The sequence below is a fragment of the Phocoena sinus genome, chromosome 14 (assembly GCF_008692025.1).
Source record: "Phocoena sinus isolate mPhoSin1 chromosome 14, mPhoSin1.pri, whole genome shotgun sequence".
Classification (NCBI taxonomy): domain Eukaryota; kingdom Metazoa; phylum Chordata; class Mammalia; order Artiodactyla; family Phocoenidae; genus Phocoena; species Phocoena sinus.
Window position 1 is genome coordinate 38,135,342 of NC_045776.1, and position 17,809 is coordinate 38,153,150.

At 38.1% G+C, this 17,809-nt stretch overlaps 1 protein-coding gene across 4 annotated transcripts in view; it reads right to left on the bottom strand.

Annotated features, from left to right (window-relative positions):
- KIAA1328 (KIAA1328 ortholog) overlaps positions 1-17,809 on the bottom strand; it is a 375,328-nt gene that overhangs the window by 53,355 nt on the left and 304,164 nt on the right. For 3 of the 4 annotated variants that reach the window (XM_032602500.1, XM_032602499.1, XM_032602502.1), the window contains one exon: positions 2,710-2,818. The exons of the other annotated variant lie outside the window; for it this stretch is intronic. In XM_032602500.1, coding sequence (XP_032458391.1) covers positions 2,710-2,818 — 109 coding nt within the window. The remainder of the gene's footprint in view (positions 1-2,709; positions 2,819-17,809) is intronic. 4 annotated transcript variants of the gene reach the window in all.

Consider the following 17,809-nt stretch of genomic DNA (forward strand, 5'->3'; position numbering starts at 1 on the left):
CCCACCAGGTGTTCAGAATGACAGAGAAAAGCCCCTCCAGTTCTCTCTCCTGGTGGAATGGTCTGTGGGTGTTGCCTGTTCCAGGCAAGCAGAAATGCAAGGCATTGTTTAGTTCAGTGGTGCCACCCTCCTGTACCGAGATGCCCACTGTGCTTACTTTCTTGGACAGCTCAGGGGTGTGTGATCAGTATTGGAGGCTGGAAGTAAGATGGAAAGAGAGAAGCACTGCAGGTCTCAGCACAGAAAACTATTATAAAGCCCTCTTTGCTTGTGCTGTAAATTACATATTTATTTTGTTAGCATGAGATAGATGAATATTTCCACATACAAAGGCGCCCTGCTAAAATCAGGATAAGTGATATTAATGTCCTCTGGTCAGTATTATTGAACCTCGAAAGCAATAAACTTTATGCGTCAATAAATATTACATTTGCAACATAACTAACATTCCTTTACTGTCTTTAGCACTTATTACACATTGTAACCACAAGTCTACAATACATTTTTCACATTTGGGGTGTCACCAAGTGATGGATTGCTGTAGGAGAGGCTGTCCTTTAAATAAATCAACAAATAAAAATGCAAATGTTAACATTTTCAGCCACAACTTCTCCCATCTTGAATGCAGAATGAAAATTTCACATTACATTGACACGCAGCAGAGAGAACAATTAACAACGTACACTGTGAATGAGAAAGATGACTTTGCCAAGCTAGGTTTTATCACCTGCACATGGACCCACATGGGACTCTTATAGATGCCAGCACTTTTCAGAGAACAAAGGAAACCTGTCGCCCACTGGCATCTGTCGCATCCCCATCCTTTTCTGCAGGTCTTGAAAATTCTTGGAATTTAGGGTGGACAGGGAACGGACTTTTATCCTTGTTCTCCTCAGTACTTTCAAAGGTTTCTTGGAATGAAGAACAACAGGCTTTCCTCTTGCGTTAAGAGTTTATATGTAAAAGCAGTCTATAAAAAATGCCTTTTCTACACTTTGAAATAAAAATAAATCAAACAATCTTGATTCTGAAGTCTGGAAAGCAACCACTGTGCCTTCCTGGTAACTGATTTTCATAGTACTGAATCTTTTTTTCTCAACTCTGCACTTTGTATAATAGACCTATAATAGGCCATCAAGCACTTCTAAGGATAAAATCTGGTGTGCTGCACATTGTTTTGTTTAGCCAAATGCTCATTATTTAAGAAGCTTCTGAGAATCTGTATTTAGCTGAACTGCAGCATTAAGAACTAATAAAGAATCCTTTTTTTAAGGTTTGTAGATATGAGTCTTCACAGCAATTTTAACCTGGGCTTGTAAAACTCTACAGAGTTGATATGGCCATTTCAGAAAATGTGTGCTGAGGATGTACTATAAAACCCTTACTGGGGAAACATTTTATTCTTCTTTTTCATGCTTTACTCTAAACCGAAGTGCAATCATCAAAAACACATTAGAGTAGTGTTAAAGATCTCATTGAAGATCTTAGTGTCAAAGACAGGAAAATTCATTAAGCTTGAAAATCCAGATTGTCTTTCCTCTTTACCTATTAACTCCTCCAAAGAAATCCCTCAAGATGAGCTAGGATGGATCCTCTCTGAGCACAAGCATTCATCCACAATGTTAAGTGGTCCAAGGTGGAAGCCCCATCAACCTTTCAGAGCCACAACCCACTGTAGGTCTTTGGCAAAATGCCATGCATGGTAGCATTAAAAATAAAAGAAAGGAGTAATGGACAAAGAATGTGGTAAACTAGTTAAATTTTCTTTTGACTGTGGGTGGCTTCCAAAATAGGGACGTTGCCATTGTCAACTATTATAATATTTAAGATCATGGGCTTTGGAGTCTGAAATGCTGGCTCTACCTCTTACTAGCTATGTGACCTTAGGCAAGTCACTCAATCTCTCTGAACCTTAGTTTCCCGATTTTTAAAATGAGTATGAGAGTAGTACCACCTCATAGGCTGTGATGAAGATTAAATCAGATAATGCGTACAAAGGGCTGGGCACATAGTAGATGCTTAATAGGTGATAGCCATTATTATTATCCTCTGTGTTAAGAGTCATTTCCCAAAAGTTCTTAATTAAGTCTTAAAATCTGTATTTATCTGATAAGATGCTAGGAATTTAAGTGCTCAATCATATCCCCAAGGAAACATAAACCAAGCCCTTTTGGTGTTGATGTTTATATATTCAGCCTTAAATGCATAATATGGGAGTTGGCTTATTAGATATGAGAAATTTTAATAACATATTTCTTTTCCTGACTCCAGAAAAGGCTGATCAAAGTATTAACTCCTCAAATGTCTCTGGTATAAGTAAATGTTGACAGTCACTTAACTGTAGTACAAAACCCACTACAGTTTTTAATATCAATGAATTCAGTTAGTTAAGCTTAGAGTCCAAGTGTATAACCATTCCATGATAAGTTGGGAAGGACCTGCTGCTAAACAGATTTTTTGATGAAAGGCAGGATTAGCTTTGTGTTTCTGTGGAAATCCTTGTCAATTGCCATTATCAATTAAGGAAAAGCATGCATAAAGGAAAGGGCTCCATGAGTTCAACCTTGTCATATCTAGATGCTTCCAAATAAGGGCCTCTCTCTTGAGTAGGAGGCATTAACAATTGTCAAGACTTTTCAATACTTATTAAATAACTCAAAAAAAGTTCTTATCTGCAGAATATTAAAACAAAGTATCCCTGAAACTTACCGGGGGGTGTCATGTTGCAATGATGCTGTGGTTGTGATTACAAGCTCCTTTTGGCTTCCTGTTGTCATAGGAGATGTGGATGCATCTTTTCTAACTTCTGCCATTGTCCCTGCATGAACAATAAAGGAAATAATTTGGGCACTTAATAAAAGGAAAAGTCTATTCTGAGTAATATATTCATATAGGAATCCCCAAGCTTTAGAAGCAAGCCATTTTCCCCCATGAAATGAAACAATGGCAGATGGAAAACTCAGTGAGTTGTTTTGGTTTTGTAAACATCAGTGATCTATAATATCTTGTTTTTAAAAAAGTGCATTTGTGCAATAACAGACTAACTAGAGACTGTGTTTTTAAACCTGATGGCCTATCAAAGTCCTGCTGATTTGGGTTTATTGTAAAAATGCCCAAGGAGGTAGACTGGTTTATTTTGTTCCTTTTAACTATCAATATCATAAGAAAAGTTCTTTCCTCTCTTTGACAAAATTGATAATTTCAGCACTTTGTACTTCTACACCCTCCAAATTAAATTGATCCTAACCCCAGAACTTTTAAGGTAGACATAAATCTTGAATATTTCTTTTAAAGAACTCAACATGTAAGATGCTAAACAAGTAAGATGCAAAAACAAGTAAGATGTTAAAACAAGTAAGATGCTCAACTAACCATTCTAGGGCTGATTTGGTCTTTGTTCCTTTCTAGCAAGAAACGTTTAGTTGATAATTACTTTCTTCTTCTGGAGTGCTCAAGACTAAGATCACATGGACAGAAAGACCTTTTGTTTTTGTTTGTTTTATAATTATTATTATTTCTAATAATAAGAAATATATCCTTTTTAAAAAAATTAACAAAATTGCCAACTTTTTATTTATTAAAAATACAATAAGGCTTTTTCACATATCAAATTCTCACGTTATAGCTGGAAGAGACCTTGGACATCATCTCATCCTGCTTCTTATTTGATAGATGCTTTTTGTAGGACGAGCTCTCAGTAATGTTTTATTTTTTAAAAAATTTTTATTGGAGTATAGTTGATTTACAATGTTGTGTTAGTTTCTGCTGTACAGCAAAGTGAATCGGTTATACATATACATATATCGACTCTTTTTTAGATTCTTTTCCCATATAGGTCATTACAGAGTATTGAGAAGAGTTCCCTGTGTTATACAGCAGGTCCTTATTAGTTATCTATTTTATATATAGTAGTGTGTATATGTCAATCCCAATCTCCCAATTTATCTCTCTCCCCTGCCTCCCCACTTTCCCCCTGGTAACCATAAGTTTGTTTTCTACATCTGTGACTCTGTTTCTGTTTTGTAAGTAAGTTCATTTGTACTATTTTTTTAGATTCCACATATAAGTGATATCATATGATATTTGCCTTTATCTTTCCGACTTGCTTCACTCAGTATGACAATCTCTGGGTCCATCCATGTTGCTGCAAATGGCATTGTTTCGTTCTTTTTCATGGCTGAGTAATATTCCATTGTATATATGTACCACTTCTTCTTTATTCATTCCTCTGTCAGTGGACATTTAGGTTGCTTCCATGTCCTGGCTATTGTAAACAGTGTTGCAATGAACACTGGGGTGCATGTATCCTTTTGAATTATGGTCTTCTCAAGGTATATGCCCAATAGTGGGATTGCTGGGTCGTATGGTAGTTCTATTTTTAGGTTTTTAAGGAACCTCCATAGTGTTCTCCACAGTGGCTGTATCAAGTTACAATCCCATCAATAGCGCAAGAGGGTTCCCTTTTCTCCACACCCTCTCCAGCATTGGGTATTTGCAGACTTTTTGATGATGGCCATTCTGATTGGTGTGAGGTGAGGTATCATTGTAGTTTTGATTTGCATTTCTCTAATAATTAGCAGTGGTGAGCAGATTTTCATGTGCTTTTTGGCCATCTATATGTCTTCTTTGGAGAAATGTCTATTTAGGTCTTCTGCCCATTTTATGATTGGCTTATTTGTATTCTGATAACAAGCTGCATGAGCAGTTTGTGTATTCTGGAGATTAACCCCTGGTCAGTTGCTTCATTTGCAAATATTTTCTAACATGTTTTGGGTTGTCTTTTCTTTCTGTTGGTGGTTTCCTTTGCTGTGCAAAAGTTTTAAGTTTAATCAGGTCCCACTCATTTATTTTTGTTTTTATTTTCATTACTCTAGGAGGCGGATTAAAAAAGATACTGCTGTGATTTATGTCAGAGAGTGTTCTGCCTATGTTTTCCTCTAAGAGTTTTATAGTATCTGGCCTTAAATTTAGGTCTTTAATCCATTTTGAGTTTATTTCTGTGTATGGTGTTAGGGAGTGTTCTAATTTCATTCTTTTACATGTAGCTGTCCAGTTTTCCCAGCACTACTTACTGAAAAGACTATCTTTTCTCCATTGTATGTTCTTGCCTCCTTTGTCATAGACTAGGTGACCATAGGTGCATGCGTTTATCTCTGGACTTTCTACCCTGTTCCATTGATCTGTATTTCTGCTTTTGTGCCAGTACCATACTGTTTTGATTACTGTAGCTTTGTAGTATAGTCTGAATTCAGGGAGCCTGATTCCTCCACCTCTGTTTTTCTTTCTCAAGATTGCTTTAACTATTCAGGGTCTTTTGTGTTTCTACACAAATGTAAAAGTTTTTATTCTAATTCTGTGAAAAATGCCATTGGTAATTTGATAGGGATTACATTGAATCTGGAGATTGCTTTGGGTAGTCTAGTCATTTTCACAATATTGATTCTTCCAATCCAAGAACATGGTATATCTCTCCATCTGTTAGTGTCACCTTTAAGTTTTTTTTCATCAGTATCTTATAATTTTCTGAGTACAGGTCTTTTGCCTCTTTAGGGAGGTTTATTCCTAGGTATTTTATTCTTTTGGATGCAATGGTAAATGGGATTGTTTTCTTAATTTCTCTTTCTGATCTTTCATTGTTAGTGTATAGGAATGCAAGAGATTTCTGTGTATTAATTTTGTATCCTGCAATTTTACCAAATTCATTGACGAGTTCTAGTAGTTTTCTGGTGCCATCTTTAAGATTTTCTATGTAAAGTATCATGCCCTCTGCAAACAGTGACAGTTTCACTTCTTCTTTTCCAATTTGTAGCCCTTTTATTTCTTTTTCTTCTCTGACTGCTGTGGCTAGGACATCCAGAACTATGTTGAATAAAAGTGGCGAGAGTGGACATCCTTGTCTTGTTCCTGATGTTAGAGGAAATGCTTTCAGTTTTTCACCATTGAGAATGATGTTTGCTGTGGGTTTGTTGTATATGACCTTTATTATGTTGAGGTAGATTCCCTCTATGCTCACTTTCTGGAGATTTTTTATCATAAGTGGTGTTGAATTTTGTCGAAAGCTTTTTCTGCATCTATTGAGATGATCATATGGTTTTTATTCTTCAGTTTGTTAATGTGGTGTATCACATTGATTGATTTATGTATATTGAAGAAACCTTGCATCCTTGGGATAAATCCCACTTGATCATGGTGTATGATCTTTTTAAGGTGTTGTTGGATTTGGTTTGCTAGTATTTTGTTGAGGATTTTTGCGTCTATGTTCATCAGTGATATTGGTATGTAATTTTCCTTTTTTGTGATATCTTTGTCTGGTTTTAGTATCAGGGTGATGGTGGCCTCATAGAATGAGCTTGGGAGTGTTCCTTCCTCTGCAATTTTTTGGAAGAGCTTCAGAAGGATAGGTGTTAACTCTTCTCTAAATGTTTGACAGAATTCACCTGTGAAGCCATCTGGTCCTGGACTTTTGTTTGTTGAAAGTTTTAAAATCACAGTGTCAATTTCAGTAGTTGTGATTGGTCTGTTCTTTTTTCTTCCTGGTTCAGTCTTGGAAGGCTGTACCTTTCTAAAAATTTGACCATTTCTTCTAGGTTGTCCATTTTACTGGCATATACTTGCTTGTAGTAGTTTCTTATGATCCTTTGTATTTCTGTGATGTCAGTTGTAACTTCTCCTTTCTCATTTCTAATTTTATTGATTTGACTCCTCCTCTGCCTTTTTTTCTTGATGAGTCTGGCTAAAGGTTTATCAATTCTCTTTGTCTTCTCAAAGAACCAGCTTTTAGTTTCATTGATCTTTGCTATTGCTTTCTTCACCTCTATTTCATTTATTTCTGCTCTGATCTTTATGATTTCTTTCCTTCTACTAACTTTGGGTTTTATTTGTTCTTCTTTCTCTAGTTGCTTTAGGTGTAAGGTTAGGTTGTTTATTTGAGATTTTTCTTGTTTCCTGAGGTAAGATTGTATTGCTATAAACTTCCCTCTTAGAACTGCTTTTGCTGCATCCCATAGGTTTTGGATCACCATGTTTTTGTTGTCATTTGTCTCTAGGTATTTTTTGATTTCCTCTTTGATTTCTTCAGTGATCCATTGGTTGTTTAGTAACACATTGTTTAGCCTCCATGTGTGTGTTTTTTACAGTTTTTTTTTTCCTGTAATTGATTTCTAATCTCATAGCATTGTGGTCAGAAAAGATGCTTGAAATGATTTCAATTTTCTTAAATTTACAAAGGCTTGATTTGTGACCCGTGATGTGGTCTATTCTGGAGAATGTTCCATGTACACTTGAGAAGAAAGTGTATTCTGTTGTTTTTGGATGGAATGTCCTATAAATATCAATTAAGTCTCTCTGGTCTAATGTATCACTTAAGGCTTGTGTTTCCTTATTTTCTGTTTGGATGATCTATCCATTGGTGTAAGTGGGGTGTTAAAGACCCCCAATATTACTGTGTTACTGTCAATTTTCCTTTTTATGGCTGTTAGCATTTGCCTTATATATTGAGGTTCTCCTATGTGGGTTCATATATATTTACAGTTGTTATATCTTCTTCATGGATTGATCCCTTGATCATTATGTAGTGTCCTTCATTGTCATTTCTAATTTAAAATTCTATTTTGTCAGATATGAGTATTGCTACTCCAGCTTTCTTTTGATTTCCATTTGCATGGAATATCTTTTTCTATCCCTTCACTTTCAGTCTATATGTGCCTCTAGGTCTGAAGTGGATCTCTTGTAGACAGCATATATATGGGTCTTGTTTTTGTATCCACTCAGCCAGTTTATGCCTTTTGGTTGGAGCACTTAATCCATTTACATTTTAAGGTAATTATTGATATGTATGTTCCTATTGCCATTTTCTTAATTGCTTTGGGTTTGTTTCTGTAGGTCTTTTTTCTTCCCTTCCTCTTTTGTTCTCTTCTCTTGTGGCTTGATGACCATCTTTAGTATTGTGTTTGGGTTGCTTTTTCTTTTGTGTGTGTGTTATCTATTGTAGTTTTCTGGCTTGCATTTCCCATGAGCTTTTGAAATAGCAGTCTATATATATACAAGGTTGTTTTAAGTTGCTGGTCTCTTCATTTCAAATGCAATTCCCATTTCCTGCATTTGTACTCTCCTCTTCTCATGGCTGCTGGTTTAGGTATCATATTTGTGTGTGGACGATTTCCTCTTTTTACTGTATTTTTGCCTCTACCAGTGAGCTTTCCCATTTGTGATTTTCTTATTTCTAGATGTGGCCTCTTTATTTTCCTCCCTGCCTAGAGAAGTTCCTTTAGCATTTGTTGTAAAGCTGGTTTGGTGGTGCTGAATTCTCTTAGCTTTTGCTTCCCTGTAAAGCTTTTGATTTCTCTGTTGAATCTGAATGAGAGTCTTGCTGGGTAGAGTATTCTTGGCTGCAGGTTTTTCCCTTTCATCACTTTAAATATATTGTGCCACTCCCTTCTGGCCTGCAGAGTTCCTGCTGAAAACTTAGCTGATAACCTTATGGGGATTCCCTTGCATGTTATTTGTTGCTTTTTCCTTGTTGCTTTTAATATTTTTCCTTTGTATTTAATTTTTGTCAGTTTGATTAATATAATACAATATAATATTATAATTAATATATAATCTCAGGCCCTTTCTCTTTCTCTTCTTCTTCTGGGACCCCTATAATGTGAATATTGGTGAGTTTAATGTTGTCCCAGAGGTCTCTTAAACTGTCTTCATTTCCTTTCATTTGCTTTTCTTTATTCTGTTCTGCAGAAGTGATTTCCACCACTCTGTCCTCCAGCTCACTTATTCGTTCTTCTGCCTCAGCTATTCTGCTATTGATTCCTTCTAGTATATTTTTCATTTCAGTTGTTCATCTCTGTTTGTTTGTTCTTTAGATCTTCTATCTCTTTGTTAAACATTTCTTGTATCTTCTCAGTCTGTCTCCATCCTTTTTCCGAGATTTTGGATCATCTTCACTATCATTACTCTGAATTCTTTTTCAGGTAGATTGCCTATCTCTTATTCATTTAGTTGTTGTTGTAGGTTCTTTATCTTGCTTCTTCGTCTGCAACATATTTCTTTGTCATCTCATTTTGTCTAACTTACTGTGTTCATAGTCTCCTTTCTGCAGGCTGCAGGACTGTAGTTCCTCTTGCTTCTAGTGTCTGCCCCCTGGTGGGTGAGGTTGGTCCAGGGTCTTGTGCAGGCTTCCTGGTGGGAGGGAATGGTGCTTGCCCTTTTGTGGGTGGAGTTGGGTCTTGTCCCTCTGGTCGGCAAGGCCATGTCAGGGGGTGTGTTTTGAGATGGCTGCAAGCTTAGTACGACTTAGTACGACTTGGACAGGCAGCCTGTCTGCTGATGGGTGGGGCTGCATTCCTGTCTTGCTGGTTGTTTGGCCTGAGGCATTCCAGCATTGGAACCTGCAGGCTGTTGGGTGGGGCTGGGCCTTGGTGCCGAAATGGGGACCTCTGGGAGAGCTCATGCCAATTAATATTCCCTGGGGCCTCTGCTACTAGTGTCCTCGCCCCCATGGTGAGCTACATCCAACCCCTGCCTCCCCACAAGACCCTCCAAGACCCCTAGGTAGGTTTAGCCAGGCTCCTATGGAGGTACTGCTTTGTGCTGGGTCCCAGTGCATTTGAGACCTCGTGTGTGCCCTCCAAGAGTAGTCTCCATTTCTCCCAGCCCCGTGGAGCTCCTACACTCAAGCCCCACTGGCCTTCAAGGCTAAATGTTCTGGGGGTTCTTCCTCCCGATCCCAGACCCTTAGACTCTCTTGAAGGGCTATTTTTATATGGGAACGTCCCTGTGTAGCCTGTGTGGGTTTTATATATATATATATATATATATATATATATTTTTTTTTTTTTTTTTTTTTTTTCGGTGCAAGGGCTATTTTTAGTATGGATGTCTGCTCCCTCTTTCCTCAGTGTATGCTGGACGTTATCCCCTTGATAGGGGTTTGACTGGTGCTGTGGTGACTAGAGCCTGCCCTGGGTATTGTGTGGAGCCTCCCCTTTGCTCTGTGGTTGTCGGGGTGGGGTCTGCTCCCTAGTTGGAGTAGAGACCCCAGATCTGTTTCTTAGCTGTGTTTCTGATCTGTGATGTGAGGTAGGTGGGATTGGAGCAGTCCCACTGGGAGAGAAGCCACTGAGTATTCCTCCTCTGGAGCTGTTCACCTGTGAGCATGCTATGTTGTGTCACCTTCCACCTGTTGTGTGAGCTCACAAGTTACTCTGTTATTGGCACTATTCTCAGCCCCATCTTAACTGTCGGTATGCTGGCAGCTGGCCCTGGAGTCTCTCAGGCATTGTTTTTACCAGGCCACCAACATAGATACACTGAAGTCACATCCCAAGATTGCGGTAATCCTGGATCTGGACCCACTGTGGGCACTATGGGGCAGCTCTGACTCTGACCTGGACCAACCCCTGCATGTACGTGCCCACAAAGTTCACACCTGCTAAAGCCAGACCCACCTCAGTTGCAGGAGCACTTGTTGTCTGTTCAGATGTTCCGCAGGTGCTGAGTTTACCAAGCCAGTTGCAGGGTTTTAATCTGTGGTTTGTGCAGGTAAAAGGAGAGATTTCAGCTCTTCTTCCTTAGTCGCACAGCCCCTGGGGCTCAGCTTTGGTTTCAGCCCCACCTCTGCATGTGGGCTGAAACATGGCATCTGCTCCCTGCCCAGTCGAGAGGGGGTGGAGGCAGTGACCGGGGGTGCACTGGCATGCTTTGGTGGCAGGGGCAGAGGTGGCGACTGCTGGGGACGTGCGAACCCGCTCCAGCAGGAACCCCTCCTAGTGCCCCTGGAGGCGGGGGCCGGAGGGCGGGGAGAGAGGCTGTCATGGTGGCCCTGCCCTTCACATGTCACTTAACAATGGCGCTTCACTTCCATGGTGGTCTGGGCTTCCTCCAGGAGCATTCCCAGTTGTGGAGTTCCTCACTCCCATCCCTTCAGGCTGTCTCCACACAGCCCACAGCACTCCTCTCCCCAGGTCTGCTCTCCAAATCCCACATTCCAGCATCCAGCCCCCGTCCACACCAGCAGACACACAACTCAGGCTGGGGCATGCAGGGCTGTGTCATGGACCATCTGTGTAGGTCTCACTCTGTCCTGCCTGCCACAGACTGGCTGCTGTGCTCTCCTTCAGGCCCCTGACGCTCCCCTTCTGTCTCAGTTGATCTCCCCACTGGCAATGGGGGTTCCCTGGGTGCAGGAACCTCTCCTCTCCTTCAGCTCCACCCAAAGCCCCCACAGGGTGCAGGTCCCGTCCTGCTTCCTTTTTTCTTTTTTTCCTTTTCTCTTTTCCGCCCCCCCGGTTATGTGGGGATCTTTTCTTATCCTTTTAGGTGTCCGATGTCCTCTGCTAGGTGCTCAGCAGGTGCTCTGTAAGAATTGTTCCATTTGTAGATGTATTCTTGATGCCCCTGTGGGAAGAGGTGAACTCCATGTCCTCCTACTCTGCCATCTTCTCCTTCTCCCCACTTCTTCTTAATATTATTTTCCACATAACACAAAACATTCCTGTCTTTTTCTTGGAAGACTATAAAAATCTCATTCACAATTTTCTTCTGGTTCCTAGGAAACTGTTGCCCAGGCTACTGAAAGAAGTTATTTGGGAAGAGTCACTATTTCTTTGAGAAAAGGGTGAATATTCAAATGACCTGAAATCAGCTTTGGCTCTGGAATACCAGACCAAGAATACTATGTGCTAACTCTGGGAGTGGCACAGTTTAAGTGTGACCAGAGAAAATCAGGCCTGGAGAAGGCAAGAGTCTTATATCTGCAGAGATTAGCAACAAAACAACCACCAAGATCCTTGGTATTCAAAAGCCATACTCAATATTGACTGTTCTCTATCATGTAGAGATATAAAAGACCAGTCATCCAAATGTACAATTCAGACTTATATACAAACCTGTGGGACCTTCAACCTAAACCAGTACTTTCTCATACTGGACACAAACTCCATCAGTTCATACAATGCATTCAGTCAGTAAATGTTTACCAAGTACCTAATGATTCACAGGGGCTGGTGCTAGGATTAATCTCAGGCTTAGTTTACGGAGAGGGGAAGGAAGATGTGAGAGTAAGAAATGAGATACTGTGAACAATCTGGTAAAGAATCATAAATAACTCAAGGCAGTATAAGGTAATAATAACAGCTAACAGATATAGTATGCTTAGTATGTGCCTGGTACTGTTCTAAGCCTTTTCCATATACAATGTATTCTTTAAAAAAAAAATAGCTTTATTGAAGTATAATTTGAATACCAGAAAATTTACCCCTTTTAAGTGTACAGTTTGATAAATAGTAGTAAATTTATTCAGCTATGAAAGCATGGCCACAACCCAGTTTTTAATATTTTTGTCATGAATTTACTTATTCATTTTTGTAATCCAGTTTTAGAATATTTCATCACTTCAAAAAGTTCCCTCATGCCCATTTGTAGTCAATCTCTTCTCCCTGTTTGGTCTGCTCCCATTACCCTCCAGCTCTATCTTTATAGATAGAGTTTTGCCATTTCCAGAAATACATACTATTTCTTAATATATAATTTACAGATAAGGAAAAAAAGCTGTAGGGGACTTAAATGACCTGCCCAAGATCACAAAGCTAGTAAGTGACCAGCATTCATATCCAGCCAATCTGATCCCAGGGTTTTTACCATTATGCTGTATTGCTGTAAAAAATAATATGAAGTCTGAGGAATTAAGAAGTGGGAGAGATCACATCTGGCTGTAGGATTAGGGAAGATCTGATGCAGGAGGTGAACTTTTGAAAGAAAGGAATAAGGAGTATGGAATTAGCAAAAGCATTAAATTAGAAAACCTTAAGGCTAAATAGTTAATGTATTCAGGAAATATTTATTGAGCATCACTATGTCCTTTTAGGTTGCTAATCACTTTAAATCACTGTACCTGCATTATCTCATTAATCTTTATAGCAGTCCATAAATTATATTATTGTCCTCAATTTACAGATAAGGAAGTGGAAACTGTGAAAAGGTCAAGAAGCATGTCCAATATCACATAGCGGCTGGTCAGAACAAGGCTGGGCTTTGAATGCAGTCAAGGTCTATTTGGCTCTGAATTGCAAACTCTTAAACATTGTGTTCGTTGAGCTCTAAAATAAAACAAAGCAGCAACAACAATTTAAAAACCCAAACTGGGACTTCCCTGGCGGTCCAGTGGTTAAGACTCTCTGCTCCCAATGCAGGGGGCACGGGTTCGATCCTTGGTCAGGGAACTAAGATCCTGTGTGCCACATGGTGTGGCCTAAAAAATAAATAAATAAAAATTAAATAAACAAATAAATAAATAAATTTTAAAAAACCCAAACTGATCTTTGGAGAGATTATTCTTGTGGCAGAACTTAGAATAGAGTGGAACAGAGAGAATGGAGGCAGGCAAAGCAGTTCACTACGACTACAACTGCTGGGTAGAATCTTGGGTGATAGAAGGGGAAATTAAAATAGGTAGTAGGAGGAGAAACAACTGGAAGGGATTTGTGGCTGAGGTGAGAGGGGAGAAGAAATGCCTGGTAGTGATAAGAAGAGAAATATCTTTTTAGTCACTATCATGGAAAACCTGAACATTAGTCTTTTTTTTTTTTTTTTCCGTTTTGATACTTCTGTCAAAAACTTGGTTGAGACAATTGATATTTGATGGGGAAAATTTTAAAAAGAAATTTTAACAGAGCGTGCAGGGACTTCTATGTACTTCAAGAGTACGTAGAATTATGAGGAATCCCTCATAATTGCAGGCACAATAATGTATGTATACATGCTCATTCATTTTTCTGGGTAAAGAGACCATAGTTTTCATTATATTCGGAAAGGGACCCCAAAAAGTTAAGAATGATTACTCTAAGGCATAGGGCAAGTTTATTCCTTTTTCTTAATTCTATAAGCTCTATTCCTTATTAAGTTTCCAGAAAGCTATATATCAGCTTTTAATTATATTTGTTCCTTCTATAAAATTTGATTTAATATTAAGTATACCAACAATTACATAGTTAATGCATATTCACAGAATGACATATCTCTCTATATTTATACACACACACACACACACACAACCACACCCACACACACACAATGTACACATTTTAAAAATAAAAGTGCTGGTAAGACTATCATCCACTAAGCAGATAAATCTCATGTATAAATGCATGTGTTTATATATATGTAAATATATGTGAATATATTTATGTAAATAAACACACATATATTTTTGCATACACAGATGGAATTGAACATAATGGATCATGTCCCATTTATATAGAGCTGGTGGTATGTCTGCTCATCCATCAATTGACATCTCATGATAAGAGAACTTCTTAGAGTTAACATTGAAGAAAACTCTGTTTCTTGACCCTTTGTTTCATTTTGCATTTTTAAAATAGCTGAGCTATATTATAGCATTCAGTTTAGTTTAAAGAATAAATGATAAAGAAAATACCAGGGTGAGCCCTTTCTAGATCAAGAAATAAAATACTGGCAGCATACAACCTGGAAGCATCAACAATACCCATTCCCGATTACAATCTCTTCTCACATCCAAGAGCCAGCCACTATTCTCGTAAGTACTCCCTTTCTATTCTCTATAGTTTTACCACTTATGTGTGCATCCCAAAATGTGATTTAGTTTTGACACTTTTGAACTTTATACAAATAGAAATATACTGTATATATTCTTTCTGAGACTTTTTTTGCTCAGTATTATGCCTGTGAAATTGACCTGTGTTGATGATTTATGTAGCTGCAGTTTGTGTTCTTTGCTATACAGTATTCCACTGTATGCATTTATGAGTTTTTATCCACTCTGTGATTGATGGACATTTGGAATATTTCTGGTTTGGGGCTAATGTGAATAATGCTGCTGTGACAGAGGCCGCTAGTTATCTACCAAAACACACTCTTCCCTTCTTCCGGGCTACACAGCCAGATTATATTCCTCAGTCTTCCCTGTAATTATGTACGGTCAGGTGGAAAACTAGTGGGCACTACGTGGGCCATTTCAGGCCTGTCCTATAAAAACCTTGAAGCCTTTCACATGTACTCTTCCATACCCTTCCTACTCTTTGTTGACCTGCTATGGCAGGGCCAACAGTTTCTTACACAAACTCTTTTAGAAAACAAAGGAGAAAAAAAAGACTTCCTGACTCATTAAAAAAGAAAACTGGTGAAATACACATTTACCATTTTAATCATTTCAATGTGTACAATTCACTGGCAATAGGTGCATTATAATGAATGTTGTAAAACCATTGCCACGCTCTAGTTCCATAACTTTTTCATCACTCTAAATGGAAACCCTGTACCAATTAAGCAGTCATTCTCTCCTTTTTCCCCTCCTCCTGAGCCTCTGTAAACCACTAATTTCTTTTGTCTATTCTGGATATTTCATATAAGTAAAATCATACAACATGATTCCATCAACATGGCCTTTTGTATCTGGCTACTTTCACTTAGCAAAATGTTTTCAAGGTTCATCCACGTTGTAGCATATATCAGAAGTTTATTCCTTCTTCTGGTTAAATTATATTCCACTGTATGTATATATTGCATTTTGTTTATACATTCATCTGTTCATGGACATTTGCGTTGTCCCACCTTTTGGATATTATGAATAGAGTTGTTATGATCATTTCTGTACAAGATTTGCTTGAAAGCATTTTGTCAATTACTTTGGGTATAAACTTATGAGTGGAATTGATGAGTTATATGGTAATACTATGTTTAATGTATTGAGGAATCACCAAAGTGTTTTCCACAATGGCTCCATAATTTTAAAGTTCTAGCAGCAATGTAGGAGGGTTCTGATTTCTCTGTATCCTCTCTAACTTATTTTACATTCTAAAAATTATAACAATCGTAGTGGGTGTTAAAGGGGGTATCTTATTTGATTGGATTTCCCTAATGATTAGGGATGTTGAACATCACTTCATGCTTGTTGGCCATTTGTACATCTTCTTCAGAGAAATGTATTTTAATGTACTTTGCCCAGTTTTTAAATGGGTTGTCTTTTTGTTTTTGAGTTGTAATAGTTCTTTATATATTCTGGATTCCAGACCCATGTAAGATACATGATTTTCAAATTTTTAACCCACTCTGTGGACTATCTTTTCATTCTCTTGATAGTGTTCTTTGGCACAAAAATTTTTAATTTTCATGAAATCAAATTAATCTATTTTTTCTTTTGGTTGCTTGTGTTTTTGGTGTCAAATCTAAGAAACCACTGCCTAATCCAAGGTCCCGAAGATCTGTACCTATGTGTTCTCTGAAGAGCTTTATAGTTTTAGCTCTTATACTTAGGTCTTTGATTCACTTTGAGTTAATTTTTATATATGGTATGAGGTATACAAATGAAGGATCCAGCTTCATTTTTTTCACATGTGGATAGCCAGTTGTCCCAGCATCACTTGTTGAAAAGACTATTCCTTCCCTATTGAATTGTCACAGCACTCCTGTCAAAAATCAATTGTATCAACTATCTATCTATCTATCTACCTACCTATCTATCCATCTCTAGCTATCTCCTTATATCAGTACTGCACTGTTTTGATTACTGTACCTTTGTAGTAAGTTTTGAAGTGATGAAGTTTGAATCCTCCAACTTTGTTCTTCTTTTTGTTCTTCTTTTTGTTGTGCTCTCCCGTTGCAGAGCACAGGCTCCGGATGCACAGGCTCAGCGGCCATGGCTCACGGGCCCAGCTGCTCCGTGGCATGTGGGATCTTCCCGGACCGGGGCACGAACCCATGTCCCCTGCATCGGCAGGCATACTCCCAACCACTGCGCCACCAGGGAAGACCTGTTCTTCTTTTTCAAGACTGTGTTAGCTATTAGGAACCCTTGCAATTCTTTATGAGTTTTAGGATCAGCTTTTCCATTTCTGCAAAAAAGTGTTGTTGGGATTTTGATAGGAATTGCACTGAATCTGTAGGCCAACTTGCGGAGTACTGCCATCTTAAGAATATTAAGTCTTCAAATCCATGACCGTGGGATGTCTTTCCATTTACGTCTTCTTTAATTTGTTGTAGCAATGTTTTGTACTGTTCAGCGTACAAGTCTTGCACTCAGTTAAATTTATTGCTAGGTATTTTATTGTTTTGATGCTGTTATAAATGGAATTGTTTCCCTGTTCTTTTTCATTAGTTCATTACGAGTGTATAAAAATACAATGGATTTTTGTGTTAAATTCTTTCCTGAAACTTTGCTAAATTCATTTATTAGCTCTAAAAGTTTTTGTGCAATTAGCTGCAGTAGTTTTTGGTTTTCTTTTGCATTCTCTAGGATTTTCTATATATAAAATCATGTCATCTGCTAATGCAGTTTAACTTCTTCCTTTCCAACTTGAATATGTTTTATTTCTTTTTCTTGCCTATTTTTTCTGTCTAGAACTTCCAGTAAAATGTTGAATAGAATTGGCAAAAGTGGGAATATTTAGCTTGTTCCTGATCTTCGAGGAAAAACTTGCAGTGTTTCACAATTAAAAATGACATTAGCTGTGGGTTTTTCATAGATGCCCTTCATCTTGTTGAAGAAGTCCCTGCTACTCCTATTTTATTATTGTTTCTATCATGGAGTGTTGAATTTTGTCAAATGTTTTTTCTGTGTTAAGATGATCATATTTTTTCTTTTTATTAATATGGTATATTGTATTGATTGATTTTCATATGTTGAAGTAGCTTTGAATTCCTGGGCTAAATCCTATTTGGTCATGATATATAATCCTTTTAATATGTTGCTGCATTCAGTTTGTTATCATTTTGTTGAGGATATTTTCATCTATATTCACAAGGGATTTTGGTCTGTAGTTTTCTTGTGATGTCTTTG